This window comes from Mesoplodon bidens, assembly GCF_964165515.1.
Source record: "Mesoplodon bidens genome assembly, chromosome: 18".
Taxonomy (NCBI): Eukaryota; Metazoa; Chordata; class Mammalia; order Artiodactyla; family Ziphiidae; genus Mesoplodon; species Mesoplodon bidens.
The window spans coordinates 55,260,213-55,278,780 of record NC_138175.1 but is presented as its reverse complement, the minus strand read 5'-3'; the positions used below and the strand labels follow the sequence as shown (position 1 = coordinate 55,278,780).

Genomic DNA, 18,568 nt, shown 5'->3' with positions numbered 1-18,568 from the left:
AGGTCAAAACAATTCCTTGGGGACAAGATTTACTTTGCTCCCTACAGGTCCAGGTATCCATCTACACCAGGAATACAGGCTGCCGCTCTGCCACAATGGCTGTGGGGGCAAGGCTAATTTATTATTATTTTTTATTTATTTTTTTTTTTGTGATACGCGGGCTTCTCACTTTTGTGGCCTCTCCCGTTGCGGAGCCCAGGCTCCGGACGCGCAGGCTCAGCGGCCATGGCTCACGGGCCCAGCCGCTCCGCGGCATGTGGGATCCTCCTGGACCGGGGCACGAACCCGCGTCCCCTGCATCGGCAGGCGGACTCTCAACCACTGCGCCACCAGGGAAGCCCCAAGGCTAATTTAGAATGCCATAAAAAGTCTCCTGTTTCAGTGGCCTTTCTCCTGGTCAGGTGTTCACTTTGTTTCTGTAAACCAGTGACTATCTTCCAGAGTTCCAGTAAGGTTGATTCTGACAGTTTTTGTCAGTTTTTTTAGTGCTCCTGAGGAATCCCTTGGAGGTCTCTACTCCACCATTTTTGCTAATGTCACTCAACGATGCTGTCAATATTTACATATAGATTGTATAACTGGTCAGTTAACTTAATACTCTTATTTTTGGTGTTCATTAAAATTGACCTCCATGGCCTCTCCCATTGGGGAGCACAGGCTCTGGACGTGCAGGCCCAGTGGCCATGGCTCACGGACCCAGCCACCCCGCGGCATGTGAGATCTTCCCGGACTAGGGCACGAAGCCATGTCCCCTGCATCGGCAGGTGGACCCTCAACCACTGCGCCACCAGGGAAGCCCGTAATTCTTTTTTTTAATGTTAGTAATTCTTACTTGATTCTTTTATCAGACTGCATTGGGAGTGTTTCCAGAACAGTGGTGAAAAATAATGGTATTGTTGCACTAGCACGTGCACACGTGTGCACACACGCACACACACACACACAGAAACCTACCCGTCCTCTTAGTGAGTGCTTTTATCTCTGGCTTTCAGCTGGACATATGTGGGATTTATTCAGTTTTGTTTTTTTATTATGGTTCTTTTTCTTTTCTTTTTCTTTTCTTCTTTTTTTTTTTTTTTTTTTTTTTCTTTTTGCGGTATGCGGGCCTCTCACTGTTGTGGCCTCTCCCGTTGCGGAGCACAGGCTCCAGATGCGCAGGCCCAGCGGCCATGGCTCACGGGCCCAGCCGCTCCGCGGCATATGGGATCCTCCCAGACCGGGGCACGAACCCGTATCCCCTGCATCGGCAGGCGGACTCTCAACCACTGCGCCACCAGGGAGGCCCTCTTTTTCTTTTCTTTTTTTTTTTTTTTGTGGTACGCGGGCCTCTCACTGTTGTGGCCTCTCCTGATGCAGAGCACAGGCTCCGGAAGCGCAGGCTCAGCGGCCATGGCTCACGGGCCCAGCCGCTCCGTGGCATGTGGGATCTTCCTGGACTGGGGCACGAACCCGTGTCCCCTGCATCGGCAGGTGGACTCTCAACCACTGTGCCACCAGGGAAGCCCCAGTTCTTTTTCTTTTTGAAAGATATACAGATACAACTTAAGTCACATCATCTTCTATTTCCCCCCTTCTCTTCCCGTGGATAACTGCTATCTTGTTATATATTATGCATATTTTCATACTTTTACTAGATGTGTATGTATCTACAAACAACACATACTCTTGTTTTGTGTTTTAGAAACAGATGAAGATGGTAGTATATGGTATGGGTTTTTTTTTTTTTTTGCGGTACGCAGGCCTCTCACTGTTGTGGCCTCTCCCGTTGCGGAGCACAGGCTCCAGACACGCAGGCTCAGTGGCCATGGCTCACAGGCCTAGCCGCTCCGCGGCATGTGGGATCCTCCTGGACCGGGCATGAACCCACGTCCCCTGCATCGGCAGGTGGACTCTCAACCACTGCGCCACCAGGGAAGCCCTGTATTTTTTTAAAAAACTATAGGTCGTGTTTTGTTTTTTCATGCTAAGGCAATAATGAATTCCTAACCCACCCAGGGCTCAAATTTGAAATAGATGTTGGATTTTTATGAAATATTTTTCTCAGCATTGATTTTGGCGGTCATGTGACTTTTCTAATGTATTAATATATTGTAGCAGACACTCTTGGTTCCTTGCTGTGCAAAGAGTTGACATAGCTGACCTGAGACTGTTCTCCTTGGAAAGGCCTGCTGATAAGATGCCATCCCTGGCATCTGGGAACTTAGATTTTGGGAGGGTTCCCACTCTTCCCTATCAGGAGTGGCTCACTGTGCCAAGACTCTTCTTTCAAACAATATGGTTTGTCTTGAACACCTGTCTTCCTCTGGGATTCTGGAATTTTGGTATGTACTAGGAATAGCCCCCCCATAAAAGCCATGAGCACCGAGTCTCTAATAAGCTAACACATTTCACATGAGTTATCACAACTTGTTGCTGGGGAAGTGAGCATATCCTCTGTGACTTCATGGAGACAGGACTCTTGGAAGCTTGTGCCTCGTTTTCCCCCAGACTTTGCCACACCTTTTCCCTTTGCTGATTTTGCCTTGTATACTTTCATGGTAATGAATCAGTTATGTGCTAAATCTTGGGAGTCCTAAGGAATCACTGAATCTGGGCGTCATCTTAGGGATCTCCAGCATACCTGCAAATGTCCATTCACTTCCTTCTCCTTTTCTGCCAGATTCTCCAGGCATTCCTTGGCTTGTGGCAGCATAACTGATGTCTGCCTCTGTCTTCACATGGTCTCATCTTCCCTGTGTGTTTCTTCTCAGTGTGTCTGGTATAAGGACACTCATTAGATTTTAGGGCCTACCTGGATAATCCTGGATGTTCTCATCTTGAGATCTGTATAATTACATTTGCAAAGACCCTTTTACCAAATCAGATCACATTCACATGTTCATGGGGTTAAGATGTGAACATATCTTTGGGGGGGGCACCATTCAACCCACTACAAAGGAGTATGTGGACACATGTGATTTTAAGGGAAAAAATGTCCAGAGCCTCACCTTCCCAAAACTGATCTGTGTGAGAAGTCTTCTGCCATTCTTCTGCCAGGCTTTGTGCTGTGCTGGTTTTCCTTTCCCATCTTCCCTCTCTCACTCATACTACTTGTACTTCACAGAAGAAAGGCGTACCTCCCCCCATTTAGATTGTTATGTTTTACTGCCTCAGGGGCATCAAATAAGGGGACAGTTAGAAGCACTGGCCTTGACTTAAGGTGGGTGACCAGCAGCAGTGACAGCATCTGGGCCCAGAGGGAATATATCACCCAAATGAACTTACTCTTCACTCCACAGGTCCTGGCTTCGAGGAGCAAGAGAAATCAAGTAAAGGACGAGGAAGAGGTTCCTGGAGTTGCATATGGTCATTTCGTGGGACATCCATTACCTGAGACTGAGATTTTGGAACAGAAATTTAGGGCAGATCCAGAAGAGACTAAAAACAACATCCCAGTTACTTGGCATTGCCCAAAACAAGAAAATGACAAAGGCTCAGGTGACTTTTGGTTTGTTTTATTCTTGATTCCCTCATGGATTTCCAGAAGCCTGAAATAAAAAAGCAGTCCAATTAAATGAAAAGTATAAATTGGGAAAAAATGGGCTCTGGGGAGAAATAAACTACTTTCAAAATCAAGATGAAGTAGAATCAGGTATATATTGTTCGTAGATTTCGTACTACGTGACCAATGTTGGTATATAATGTATGACTCTGCAGGTCCCTCCTGGTTACATAAACCATCAACTTGCATGTAATCTGTCAGCCACTGCAACCAGAGAATCATGGTAAGTTATCTGATATGCATTGAATCTGAGGAGAAGGCAGATCATTTCCTCAGATGTCACTATTTCATGGTACTTAAGTCTTGGGAAATTTCTTTGTTGGTTTCTTTCTAGAGGTGATAACGTTCATTGTGTTCATAGCATTCTTCTAATATTGATAGATATACAAGCAGGTTGTGTATGGCTGTTTCTTATATGATTATTCTGAGTCCTCTGCTGGACTAGACCAAGTAGAATTCAGTGCACACAGTTTTTCAAAAGACCACAGCTTGGTGACTTATATACCCACACTTGTTTTGGGCTGGTTTTATCCTTGAATAAAACCTAGAGTGCCCAGGAAAATGGAAGGTTTGCACAGTTATCAAAGGACATCTTTGAACAGGTTGTAGAACGGGTGCTTCAGTACAGATTTGGCCACAGGGAGTTATAAATTCTTGTTTGGTAATGGCTTGGGGTTTTGAGATCCACAGAGTTTGCTTTAGAACTTTACCTTATCTCAGAAAATACAGAGCCCTTCCCTGTGTTCAAAATCTAGTTATTACTGTACTTTTCATGCCCAAAGAAGTTAAATATTTTGTGTAGATAGGAAAGAGCTAGAAGTTGTTATATTTAATTGGAATAAAATTAGTGAACTATATTGAAAAGAAGAACATCTAAATATTGAAACTAGCAAAATAATCATCAAATTGATGTTTGATCAGTTTAAAGCAATTACATCTAATCCTGGTACTGCTACTGTGCCATTCAACGAGGTACCAGTATTTTTGTGCGTGATGACAGTTATGTATTGACACTAAATTTAAATCCCCAAGTTGATAAAGCTATTAAAAATGAAATAATTGATCAGTAAGGAAAATTTAACCAGAAAAAGTTCAATTGCTTATAAAATTTTGATAAATGAAAGAGAATACCCCCCCAAGAATCTAGTTGTTACCTCCCACCTCCTTATTGCCTTTATTTTTAAACAAGTGACTCGTTGTGGTATAATAATATATATATGTATGTGTGTGTGTGTGTGTATATATATATATATATATATATATATATATATAGTCTTTGTCTCTGGTTCCTGGCACAGAGTTCCTAAAACCTTTGGAATTTCCTGAGAGATAGGAGTGTCTTTTTTTATCCATAACAAGCCCCTTTGAGCCATATGTGAGTTTATGCTAATGAGGTGACTTAGGATGGGCCCCTAGAGAGCTTCAGGATGGGAGCTGATCCCCAGAAAGACCAAGCCTTGATTGGAACTTCTGGCTCTACCCTCTGATCTCAGTAGACAGGAGAGGGGCTGGAGATTGAGCTCTATCACTAGTAGGCAGTGGTTTAATCAGTCATGCCTATGTAATGGAATGTCTGTAAAAACCCCAACGGGGTTCAGAGAGCTTCCAAGTAGGCAAACAGTCCACTTGCTGGGAGGGTGACTCACCCCAACTCGACAGGGACAGAGGCCCTTGCACTCAGGACCCTTTTAGATTTGGCTCTATGAGCCTCTTCATGTGACCATTCATTTATGTCCTTTATAATAAACTGTAAGAGTAAGCATAATAATTTCCTGAGTTCTAGCAAATTATCAAACCGTAGCAGGGAAGTTATGGGGACCCCCAAATTTGTAGATAAGTTGGACACAAGTGCAGGGAACCTGGAATCTGGGACTTTGGACTGGTGGCTGAAGTGAAGGCAGTCTTGTGGGACTGAGCTCTTCAGCCTGTGGAGCCTGATGGTAACTCTGAGTTGTTAGTGTCAGATTAGGATTGAATTCAAAGACCAAATGTTAGAACAAAAGATGCTCCTAGGGCCTCCCTGGTGGCGCAGTGGTTGAGAGTCCGCCTGCCGATGCAGGGGATACGGGTTCGTGCCCCGGTCTGGGAGGATCCCATATGCCGCGGAGCGGCTGGGCCCGTGAGCCATGGCCGCTGGGCCTGCGCATCCGGAGCCTGTGCTCCGCAACGGGAGAGGCCACAAGAGTGAGAGGCCCGCATACCGCAAAAAGAAAAAAAAAAAAAAAAAAAAAAAAAAAAGATGCTCCTAGTGCTTTGATTATTTAGGAGACTACAAGGGTTTTAGGAGCGCTAAGCCGGCAACCAAGGAGAGAGAACATTATATATATTTTCTATTATTTCACACCTTCCATTTCAACAATGAGAGAAACACTCTTATCACATGGACTGTGTTGTTACAGGGATTGCTGACACTGAAGGATGTGGCCATGGACTTCACGTGGGAGGAGTGGCAGCTCCTGGACCCTGATCAGAAGGACCTGTACAGGGACGTGATGCTGGAGAACTATAGCAACCTGGTGTCCGTAGGTGAGGACGGTTCCCGTGTCCCTTGGATGGTGCCTTTTCTTTCTTCAGCTTCTGAAAGAGTTGTTGTGTCTGTGGTGCTCTGAAGTGGGAGATTTTCAGTCCTCCCCCTGGCCCCAGATGAGAAGGTATAATCTCTCCGCGTTTTAGAGACAAGCCTTTAATTTCCAAACATGCAGATCGTGCAGTCCCTAAAGTGTACCATTCTCATAGCATCACATATCCCTAGTGCCATTTGATGAGCCTAAGTCTTCTGTTATTTCCCACGAACAGGGTATCAAGTTAGCAAACCTGATATACTCTCCAAGTTGGAACAAGGAGAACCACCATGGACCTTAGAAGATGAAGTTCACAGTCACCCCCATCCAGGTAAGTGAGAGAGAACCAGCAAGAGGGGGAAGGCTGTGGAAATCACTTTCTAGTCCTTTAGAGAAGGCATCCCAGTGGTGAGGGTGTCTGAGGATACAGAAACAGCCTCCATGTATCCCTTTCCTCATATGAGAGCTCTTTTTCTATGCAAGAACTTGAGGAAAATATACCACTTTATCTCATCTTGGAAGGAATCCCTGTTTATTTCTTCTTAGATGTCAACCTTCCCCCTCCTAGGATTATTCTTGCTTGGTTTTTCGAATCCTCCCATTCTTTACTTGTTAGAGTATGATTTTATGTTCCTTTCACATTTCTTGGTACGAAATTCCTCCTTCCGTGTCTCTCTTCTAAGAGAAAACTTTGAATTCATCATTGTCTTCTGACTCATACACCTTCCTGCTCCATTGGGAAATATTTATTTCCCTTTATGACATCCAACTGCACCTCAGGTGCCTTACTCTTGTAGTAACGTGGTCTCTTAATGTGTATTCATCTGCTTGCTTTTCTTTTTACCCACTCTGAGATTCTTCAAAGGTTCTGTTGTCATCCCTCTGCTCTCACAGGCTATAAAACCTTACTTTATTCAAATGTGTTAAGCTCTTTGTGGAGACTTGCAATTGACATGTCCCTTAACACTGTCTAATATACCTGCTGGTACCATATATTTTAACCTGTCTTCATGGCAATTCCCAATGAGTTCACTCTTTGTGTGAGAAACTAGAACCATCTTCCCTCCCAGAAAATCCCTTTCCAACATCCTTTTTAAAATTGAGATTCTTTTGTACTTCTGTACATCTTAAATCCTGGTATTACCTTGAATCTCCTCTACCCTCTGGGCTCCTGTATTTAATGCCTCTGCTCTTCCTGTTCTTTGTGTAATTAGGAAAGACATTTCTAAAATTTCTCATTCTCATTTCCTAGCCTAAATGAAATCATAAAACCTCATGCCAACCTTACTGTAGTTCCTTTTTATATTTGTTAATTAATCATTCTCTTAGTTAAACTTTAGATTTTGTTGCTGGATTCTTTTCCCTAAAGCTATCCTTTTCCTCCTCATAGTCTGATGGCATTAAGTCCCAGTTGACCATATTGCTGTGACACAGAAATTTCTCTTCTATCAAACACCTAAATCCCCACTCTCGAAGAGGAGGCAGAAATTTAACAAAAATAGAGTTTCAGTTTTATAAGATGAAAAGAGTTAATGGAGAGAGATAGTGATGATGGTTATACACCATTGTGAATCCATTTTAATACACTTAACTGTGCACTCAGAAATGATTAAGATGGTAAATTTTGTGTTATGTGTAATTTATCACAATAAAAGTAAATGGGTAAAAATACACAGATACTATGTCTGGTGGTGAAAATGACTGTAAACACCAAACCATCAGCATGGAAAATGACTGGAGATGAGGTCAATGGGGTCATAACTGGGGGTTTGCAATAGGTCAGTTGGTCACATAGGGCCTTGTCATCCATTTCAAACACTTGATCTTCCTCCTAATGAGAAAACGTTTAGAAGGATTAGGGTATAGCAGTGACGTGATATAATTTATGTTTTAGAGGTATCCCCTTGGCTATCAGTAGAAAATAGACTACAATAGGCAGGTGCTGAAGCAGAAAATCAGATGTGAGACCTGGTTGTTGGTGAGTTCAACCCAGCTTGAAGATAGTGTGAGAAGATTCTGGAACAATAAAGACTGAATTTGCCACTTAAGTAGGTATGGGGTATGTTTTTTCCTAGGTAACAAATTACCACAAACTGGGTGACTTGAAACAACAGAAATGTATTCTCACAGTTTTAGATGCTAGAATTTGAAAATCAAGGTATTGGTAGAGACATGCTCCCTTTCAAACATCTAGGAATGAATCCTTTCTTGTCTATTCCTCGCTTCTGGTAGTGGCCAGAAATCTTTGATGTTCCTTAGATTGTAGACACGTCACTCCAGTCTTTGCCTCTGTTATTACATGACCTTCTTCCTGTATGTCTCTGTGTGTCTGTAGCCAAATCTCCCTCTCCTTAGAAGGACCGCAGTCATTGGACTAGGGTTCACTCTAATCCATTTTGACCTCGTCTTAACTTGATTACATATGCAAAGACCCTGATTCCAAATAGGGTCACATTCATAGCTACTAGGTGTTAGGGTTTAAACATATCTCTTTGGGGGACACATTCAACCCACAGTATGGAGTGTGAGAGGGGAAAAAAACAGATGGAAGATGATGCTAAGGATTTTTGATAGAAGAGACTAAATTTAGCGGGAAACAAAGAAATGTCTTTCAGAGCAAAGATTTTATGAGAAAAGCTAGGAGAAATCTTCATCTAATATTTACAAATTAAGCTTTTGAACGTGTGAAATGTTTCTGCTATCATTGAAGGCTGTACAAAATTCAAGTAAATAATAAATACAGAGACTATTTCAGAAATTCAGAAGAAAAGTAGCCTAAAGTGGTATAGAGAGAATGAAGAGTGATAGTATCATACAGTATCTTAGGTGAGAGAAATAGCTCAGTTTTGAATTAAGATGATAAGGAAACATGGCAAGAAACTGGAAGTGTGCAAGGCCATGTGGGGACTGTCAAAAGATTGGCCTGAAACCAGCCATGTGGAGACCAATATTTGAAGATATTTGTTGGGGAGCTAGTGGAGTGGAAACTTAGATAAACTGGGTACATCATGGTAATGTAAACTTTTATCACCAGACTTACTGTTGTGACTTTTATGTGTTAATAATAAAGGAGGCATGGTGGAGGTTAGGTTTTGTATATTCTAACTCTAGATAGTCTTATTTTTAACCTCAGTGGCAGCATTAGAGAAATAATAAGGTATAGCCAGATGTTCTAAGAAAAACTAAAGATAAAATTGTCACAAGTCTTGATTCAGGAGGAAGGTGGTCCTGTAAGACCCTTTAATTAATGCCAGCAGAGACATTACTATATGATTAAGGAAGAAGACGCTGTTGTTGGCAAGTTGAGAGATTAGTATATCAGGGACAATGAAATGGGAAAAATTCCACCATGACATCCATATAGGTACAGAATAGTTAAGAAGGTGAGCATTCCCATATCTGGTGCAGCAGATCTGCTTCTAAAAAAGACTGTGCCCCACTAGCCTGTTGTGAAAGTCCATCAGGATCATCATGTCCCTCTTTCTGTGGGAACGTATGAGAATGTGTCACAGCTCCATGCAAGGTTAGAATATGAGATTGGTGCTTTGGGAAAGTGAATTTGATGATGGTCTACCTAATGAAGAAGAATGGCATGTTTTAGCAACAGGATGAGCACCCAAGAGTCTGTTAGAATTTTCTTGAAATCATGACCTGTATGTCCAACATTCTGAGTTGCCTCTTTGATGTATATGTTCTAACACCCACGTCTGCTTCTATCTCTACCAGCGTGGTTATGTTAGGGTCTCTTCAGTGGGCTCTAGGAAACCCAAAACTCTATGTTGAATGACTAAAGCTTTCGTCTGTGCCTTCATCTTTTTTCAGTCTTCATGTTTGTCAGAAAATGATCTCATACAATACTCTGACCTTAAATAATATGTATTTTTATGTTTTGGGTTTTTTTTTTTTGGCTGCGCTGTGCAACTTGCGGGATCTTAGTTCCCCAACCAGGATTGAACCTGGGCCCATGGCAGTGAAAGTGCCGAGTCCTAACCACTGGACTGCCAGGGAAGTCCCCTTAAATAATATTTACATACTGATGTTTCCACATTGCTATTTTCAGTCAAGACCTTACTCAAGTCTTATCATCTGACTGGCTTTTCCGTGTCTGTGCTTGGATATTATCTCAAAGATGATATGTTTCAAAATGTACTTGGTTTCCCTCATATTCTGAACTTGGTTCCCCTCACATTCTGAAGTTCAGCGATATTCCTCATCTTGTTAAAAGGCACTACCCAGCTACCCAATGGGTCAAGCCAAATACTTAGGCATACACTTGATTCCCTCTTTTGTTACCTCTCCTCACGTCAACTCCATTAGTGAGTCTTGTTTATTCTTCCTTCCAAATAAATCCTGATATCTTCCACTTCTTATTTCCTTTGCTTCTTCAAACCACTGTCACGCTTGCAACTGCCTACTTTATTCCTTATCTTATTTTACTGTTTCCCTTTCCACCCACAGAATTTGGCTTCAGTGAAAGTAAAGAATTTTTACCCTGATGGCTGTTATCTTTTGGGTTGTTTGGTGTTTTGTATTACTTTGTCTTTAACCATTTCCAACAGACAGGAGTTAGTGTTTAATGGATACAGAGTTTTTCAGTTGGGGAAGATGAAACAGAACTAGAGATGAATGGTCATGATGGTTGTACAACAATATGATTATACTTAATGCCACATAAATATACACTTAAAAATGGTTAAAATGGTAAAATTTATCATATATATTTAACAACAATTGTGAAAATTTTTTTTAAAAAAAAGATAAGGTACTTTTATACTTGGAATTTCTTTTATATTTGATATCATAGGTTTTCCTTTAAAGAGCCAGCTCACCCCCAAGGTATTTTTTTTTAAGTCTTTATTGAATTTGTTACAATATTGCTTCTGTTTTATGTTTTGGTTTTATGGCCATGAGGCATGCGGGATCCCAGCTCCCCAGCAAGGCACCGAACCCGCACCCCCTGCATTGGAAGGCAAAGTCTTAACCACTGGCCCACCAGGGAAGTCCCCCAAGGTATTTCTGAAGTAGTTTTATTCCATATGATACTCATGGAAGGGTTCATTGTTCTCTTTCCTAGAAATTGAGAAAGTGGATGATCATATGCAGCCACACTGGCAAAACCAAAAGATACTGAAGAGGTTGGAACAGTGTTATGAACAGAATGCATTTGAGAATATTATTTATCAGAGCAAAAGTTGTTTTCCTTTAAGGCCAAATCATGATGTATTTGATTTACATGGGAAAACTTTGAAATCATATTTAGATATAATCAACCTGAGTATAAGCTGCAAAGAAATGGAGCCTGCTGAGTTTAATGGAGATGGGAGATCCTTTCTCCATGCTGATCGTGAGCAAACTCATACTGAAATTAAACATCGGGACATACACAAAATAGAGAACACCCACGAATGTACTGAATGTGGGAAAGCCTTCCTCAAGAAGTCTCGGCTCAATGAACATAAGAGAATTCATACAGGAAAGAAACCCCACGGATGTAGTGTGTGTGGGAAAACCTTCTCCAAGAAGTTCAAGCTCACTGAACATCAGCGAACTCACAAAGGAGAGAAACCCCATGAGTGCCGTGAATGTGGAAAAGCCTTCCTCAGGAAATTTCAGCTTACTGAACACCAGAAGACTCATACAGGAAATAAACCCCATGTATGCAGTGTATGTGGGAAAGCATTCTACAGAAAGTTCAAGCTAACTGAACACCAGAGAACTCATACAGGAGAGAAACCCTATGAATGTCCTGAATGTGGCAAAGCCTTCTTTAGGAAGGCAGAGCTCATTATACATCAGAGAAACAAAAGAGGAGAAAAACCCCATGTATGCAATGAGTGTGGGAAAGGTTTCTCCAGAAAATCACAGCTCATTCTGCACCAGAAAATTCATACAGGAGAGAAATCCTATATATGCAGTGAATGTGGAAAAGGTTTCATACAGAAAGGCAATCTTATTATACATCAACGAACTCACACTGGAGAGAAACCCTATGGATGCACTGAATGTGGTAAGGCCTTCAGCCAGAAGGCATGCCTCATAGCACATCAGCGATTTCATACAGGAAAGACTCCCTTTGTATGTACTGACTGTGGAAAATCTTGTTCACAGAAATCAGGACTCATTAAACATCAGAGAATTCACACAGGAGAGAAACCCTATGCATGCAGTGACTGTGGGAAAGCCTTCACTACAAAGACAATGCTCATTGTCCATCAAAGAACTCACACGGGAGAGAGGCCCTATGGATGCAATGAGTGTGGGAAAGCTTTCTCCCACATGTCATGCTTGGTTAAACATAAGAGGACACACACAAGAGAGAAACAAGTAGATTCAGTGAAGGTGGAATATCCTTCTACAGAGGGTCACAGCTTATTAGATACTAGTGAACTCATGCAGGGGGAAAACCCTGTTAATATGGTGACTGTACAGATGCCTTCTGCAACCCCTCAGACATCATTAAACATCAGTGGGCTCCTAGCAGATAGGAATGTAGCCCTTATGGAACAGCCAGATGCCAGAGGTGCACCCTCAGGAGATAACAGAGAGTTTGTGCAGGAGAGAAACTTCATGAATGCAATGAATGTGGTTATGCCTTCAGTGGTCAATTACATCTTATTTTATGTCACAAAAAACACATAGGAAAAAACTGGTACATTCTATTTGGAAAAGCCTTGAGCAATAATGTATAGCTGATTATATGGTTATGTATAAATAGCAAACCTATGAAGGCAGAGGTTAGGAAAGCTCTGTGTTTTGCAAAGTAGACCCTATTATCAGTGATTACCAAAGGTCATCAGCAAGCTTATAGTGTGTAAAAATATGAGAGTGGTAAAGTCCTTCCCTCAGTAGGTGTCATTACATACTGCAGAGAAACTTGGAAGGCAGTGAATGTGGCAGGGTTTTCTGCCCCATCCATTAGCTGATGAAATCATATACAAATAAAACACTGTGAACACACTAATTGTGGAATATCTTACTAAAGTTCTTGTGAAGCAAAGCCTGTGAAAATGAGAAATATTCGAGAGCTTTATGTACCAATTCCCACTTCATAATATATTACACAATATACCTGATGTGAATTTTTGGACAGGAAACCTTGAACCATATTCCTAGTTACTATGCTTATGATTCCATAATTTTAAGGAGAAAGAGAGTCTACCCCACATCACTGGTTAAGGTTATCACGTTATACTCATTTCTCCTAATTGTGGATTCTTTTTCTTTTTTTTAAAAAAAATTATCTTCAATGCCCACCCAATATATGATTAGCTGCCACATTTCTTAGGCTCTAAATTTATTTAAATATTATTTCAGACAACTGAATTCCCTCAACAGAAATGAATATTAAATTCATAAATGTAACTTAATGTCCTTGGATGAGCTTAAGATCAATTTATAAATAAGACTAAGCATTATACCATAAAGGTCACTATAAATGTGATTTTTAAAATTTTCTAGACTTGAAAAGGTAGTGAAATCAGGCTTGCAAAATGAACTGAAAGCCCAAGGACAATTAGTAATTTAAACCTATAAATTAACTAACGAAATACATTCCAACATAACTCTTGGTAATTTTTTTTCTGAAAACATGAAAATAAGATGGGCAATTTGAACACAAATTAAGATGACTCTTCTTGCTTCCATCCTAATTCTTCCCCTTCTCTGATTATCCAAATTATTCTCAGAATCCTGGGAATGTGAAAGTCTAAACTGGATAACTATTCAGCTGCATTCTTCCTTCTGGAGATAGCTCCCTGCCCAACCCTTCCCTTTGCCTCATTGATGGAATGGATATAGATGTCAGGAAGAATGTTGGGGTGGTTCCATTTCCGCTCAACTCAGGGACTCTTGAGTCTTACATGTTTGAGTGTAACATGAGGAAGAGAAAAGTAGATCTTCATAGAATCAACTTTGGCCTGGTATCTCATACTTCACAGAGCTGGATCGACTGAATCAGATTGGGAATAGGTCAAGGAGTTCTGGAAGTGTGGGCTGAATCTGGTTCTAGACTGGAATACTATAGGCCTTTAACCAATCTGGCAAATATTTTCAGAATCTCTATAATTACTGAGCTGTAGCCAGGAGTAATGTCAGTAGGGACTGGCATAAAACTGATGTAGCGTTAAGGTTCAGACCAAGTCTACTGCTGGAAAACTGGGATTTGAGGAAGGGCATGAGGTCAGGTCCCTTAGGGAGAAGCTAGGAGTGGAGGCATGTAAGTAGATGAGGTATCTTAATGGCATTGTAAATGATTTTTAAAAAACACATGATGTAAAAACTTAGAATCACTTGGAGAGAACATCTCAATTATTTTCTTAAGGATTTTAATGTGGAATATATGAGGATTTTAGGTCATGTATAAACATTACTATATCAGTTTCAATACAAAGCACAAATATAACAAATATCAAATAACAAGTATCATCTTCCTGAGTTTGTGCTCAAATATAAGGTCTTGAATGTAAGTTATAGTCTGTAAAATTTAGACTGTAAACTTCATGAAGAAGTAACAAGTACTTCTACTGTTTAGGGACCTTCTGTTAACCCCTATATACCAGATGTCTAGAATGCCTGACATAGAGTAGGCACTCACTGTTAATTGGCTGAGTCTCATCCAATAAGCAATCTGGTCTTGCTCAACTGAGATCTAAAGTAGGATCAGAAAGGACCAAGTAACTTTAATGTTTCCAAGTAACTTTAATGTATCTCAAAACAAACCTCAAGAATATTTATAGGAGTGCAAACACATTAACTAACAATGTTTGTCATCCAAACAAAAATTACCAAGCATGCATAAAAGCCAGAAAGTGTGACCAATATTGAGAAAAACCAATCAGAAGTGACCTGAAACTGACGATGCTAGACTGAGCAAACAAGGACAGTATGATAACTATATCAACAGTTATAACTGTTCCATTGGATCAAAAAGGTAGAGAAGTGATTAACATGTTAATTATAACAATGTGTAATGGGGTTTAAAAAATATTTTATACATTACATGTTCATATTTTATAAGCCCTCCCATAATATTGTTTCTTCATTCACTATCTTGAAAAGAGAGTAGATGGCAGTTTGAGAGATTACCACCTGGCATTCCTCACAATGATACCTCTTACCCCATTGGCTGAGAACTCAAGGCTTTTTTTTCTTTTTTTTTTTTTTTTGCGGTACACGGGCCTCTCACTGTTGTGGCCTCTCCCGTTGCGGAGCACAGGCTCCGGACACATAGGCTCAGCGGCCATGGCTCACGGGCCCAGCCGCTCCGCGGCATGTGGGATCTTCCCAGACCGGGGCACGAACCCATGTCCCCTGCATCGGCAGGCGGACTCTCAACCACTGCGCCACCAGGGAAGCCCCAAGGCTTTTCTCTTTATAATAAAAGCTTTTATTAGCTTTTGTTCTCTTTGTATGTGAGTTTCTTTTGCCTTGTCATCAACTTCACTGGTCTTTTCTTTTGCCTACGCAAATAGGTTAAAAAACTGCTCATGCTTTTTAAGACCCCCCAGCACAGCCCCGTGTATCATTTTGGATAGTTTCTATTGTAGTGTCTTAAAGTTAACTAATCTTTTCTTATGCAGTGTCTAATTGCCATTAATTCCATCAGTGTATGTTTTCTTTCAAATTGTAGTTTTTAATCTCTAGAAATTTGACTTGGGACTTTCTTTTTATATCTTTCATATCTCTATTTAACATGGTTTACTTTTGACCTGTCACTTAATATTTAAAGTGGTTTTCTAGAAGGCATCATATAGTTAGGCCTTGCTTTTTTATCGAGTTGACAATATGTCTTTATTGGGGTGTTTAGATCATTTATGTTAATGTGAGAATGTAGTTAGGTTGAGATTAAAAATGTACAATTTGCTATTCATCCAATCTATCCTTTTTTTTTTTAATTTATATTTTTGCCTTGTGCTGGGTCTTTGTTGCTGTGCGTGGGCTTTCTCTAGTTGCAGCAAGCGGGAGCTACTCTGTTGCGGTGAGTGGGCTTCTCATCGTGGTGGCCTCTCCTGTTGCAGAGCACAGGCTCCAGGCACACGGACCTCAGTAGTTGTGGCACGCAGACTCAGTAGCTGTGGCGCACAGGCTTAGTTGCCCCGCGGCATGTGGGATCTTCCCGGGCCAGGGCTCGAACCCATGTTCCCTGCATTGGCAGGCGGATTCTTAACCACTGCACTACCAGGGAAGCCCCCATCTAAGCTTTGCTCCCCTTTTCCTACCATCTTTTGGAATAACTGAGTATGTCTTATGATTATTTATCTTCTTTATTGGCTTATTAGCATTTATTCATTCATTCATTCATTCATTTATTTATGGCTGCGCCATGCACGGCTTGTGGGATCTTAGTTCCCTGACCAGAGATTGAAACCCCGGGCCCCCAGCAGTGGAAGCACGAAGTCTAACCACTAGACCACCAGGGAATTCCCCATAATTTTGTTATTTAAGTGGTTCCTTTAGTTTACCGCATGTATCATTAACTTGTCAGTATAAGTATTATTATATATACCTCTTTGTGTATAGTAACAGAATCTTATAATAGTATACTTCCATTTTCTGTAGCCAGATTAGCTTCACTGAAGAGACTGTCTTCTGGATACTCCTGGGATATGTATTTAGGGGATGGGTAAGCTGGTTTTACATGACAAATCTACATTAGCTTTCCTAACTCCATATACTTTTGGATACTTTACAGAATGTGGAACAAGGAATTTCTGGCATTTAAACTTTAATATAGTTCACCTTTGAGTCAAGTTTCAGTCAACCAACCAAGCAAACTGTTAGAGCCATTCTCACTGAGCTCACACATCAAAGCCAGAATCAATCCATAGTAAGCCCATATTAAATTTGCTTGATCCAAAAGCATATTCCTTCCACCATGACCCCACAAATGTTTCCCAGGTTTCTACTGAACACATTAAGCAACATTTTAAAAAGATAAATACTTCATGACTACACTGGGTTTATCCAAAGAATGCAAAGTCGGTTAAAAGTTGTCTAATTTTATAAACCACATAATTCACCACTGTATTAGACTGCTCTCCTTGCCATAACAAAATACCAGAGTAGGTGGCTTAAACAACAGAAATTAATTTTCTCATAGTTCCAGAGGCTAGAAGTCCAAGATCTAGGTTCCAGCAGATATAGTTTCTGGTGAGACACTGCTTTCTGGTTTCTCTTCTTATAAATAAGGACACTAAACTTCCTGGAGCCCCACCCTTACAACCTCATTTAACCTTAATTACTTACCTTAGGAGCCCCATCTCTGAATAGAGCCACACTGGGTCTTAGGGCTTCAAAATGTGAATCTGAGGAGACACAAACATTCAGTCCATAATATTCCTACACTGGCCCTGTCCCCTCCATTTCATGTCCCTCTTGCATGCAAAATACATACATTCCATCCCAACAGCCCCAAAAGTCTTAACTCATTCCAACATTAACTCTAAAATCTATATCCAGGCATTCTCTGGTGGTGCAGTGGTTGAAATCCGCCTGCCAGGGCAAGGGACATGGGTTCGATCCCTGGGACGGGAAGATCCCACATGCCGTGGAGCAACTAAGCCCATCAGCGCAACTACTGAAGCCGTGTGCCTAGAGCCCATGCTCCGCAACAAGAGAAGCCACAGCAATGAGAAGCCCACGCACTGCAACAAAGAGTAGCCCCTGCTCACCGCAACTAGAGAAAGCCCACACAGCAACGAAAACCCAGTGCAGCCAAAATAAAATAAAATACAATGTTAAAAAAAAAAAATAAAGTCTATATCCAAAGTCTCATCTAAGTCAGATGGGTAAGACTTGAGGTACAATTCACCCTGAGGCAAAACTCCTCTCCAGCTTTGGACCCCTGAAAACAGGTAAGTTATGTGCTTCCAAAATACAATGGTGGGACAGAGGTGGGATAGATATTCCCATTCTAAGAGAGATAAATCGTAAGGAAAAAGGGGTGACAGGTCCCACGCAAATCCAAAACCTAGAGAAGCAAATTCCATTATATCTTAAGGCTTCAGACTAAAGTCTTTTGTTCAATGCTCTACCCTCCAGGCATTTTAGGCCATAGTTGTAGGTGGGAATCATAACACTCGCTGTAATGAGGAAATAAAACCAAGTAACTTCACTTTTCCATTCTGCACACCAGTAGTGAGACAGGCTGGGATCTGGGACACTTTGCTGCCGTGCTTGCACCTGGACAAAAGTCTCCTCCAGCAACAGAATACAATGAAACTATAATAGAAGGGACTAAAAATAACTGCTGTGCATGCACAGTTGGGGCTAATTATGAACAAGATACAAGAAGACAAAAACCCATCTGCCACTTCTGAGGTACTGAGAGCAAAAGCAGGGTCCTGTGCTTAATCCCTGCACACAGCCCTACAGGGGATGGGCAGACTACCTAAGCCACCCTCCTGCCCCACCCCTGGACCTGCGCCCTACCCTCACCCCATTTAAGGGACCAGCTCCCCACACCCCT

The 18,568-nt window shown here is 41.3% G+C and overlaps 1 protein-coding gene across 1 annotated transcript; it reads left to right on the top strand.

The window, feature by feature from the left end:
- Nucleotides 1-3,342: 3,342 nt before the first annotated feature.
- Nucleotides 3,343-13,026, top strand: ZNF613 (zinc finger protein 613; the record flags this gene model as incomplete). The annotated part of the gene is made up of 4 exons (XM_081216279.1): nucleotides 3,343-3,477; nucleotides 5,941-6,067; nucleotides 6,338-6,433; nucleotides 11,177-13,026. 4 exons carry the CDS (start codon nucleotides 3,343-3,345, stop codon nucleotides 12,739-12,741), a joined length of 1,923 nt encoding a protein of 640 aa, XP_081072405.1. The 3' UTR covers nucleotides 12,742-13,026.
- Nucleotides 13,027-18,568: the final 5,542 nt, after the last annotated feature.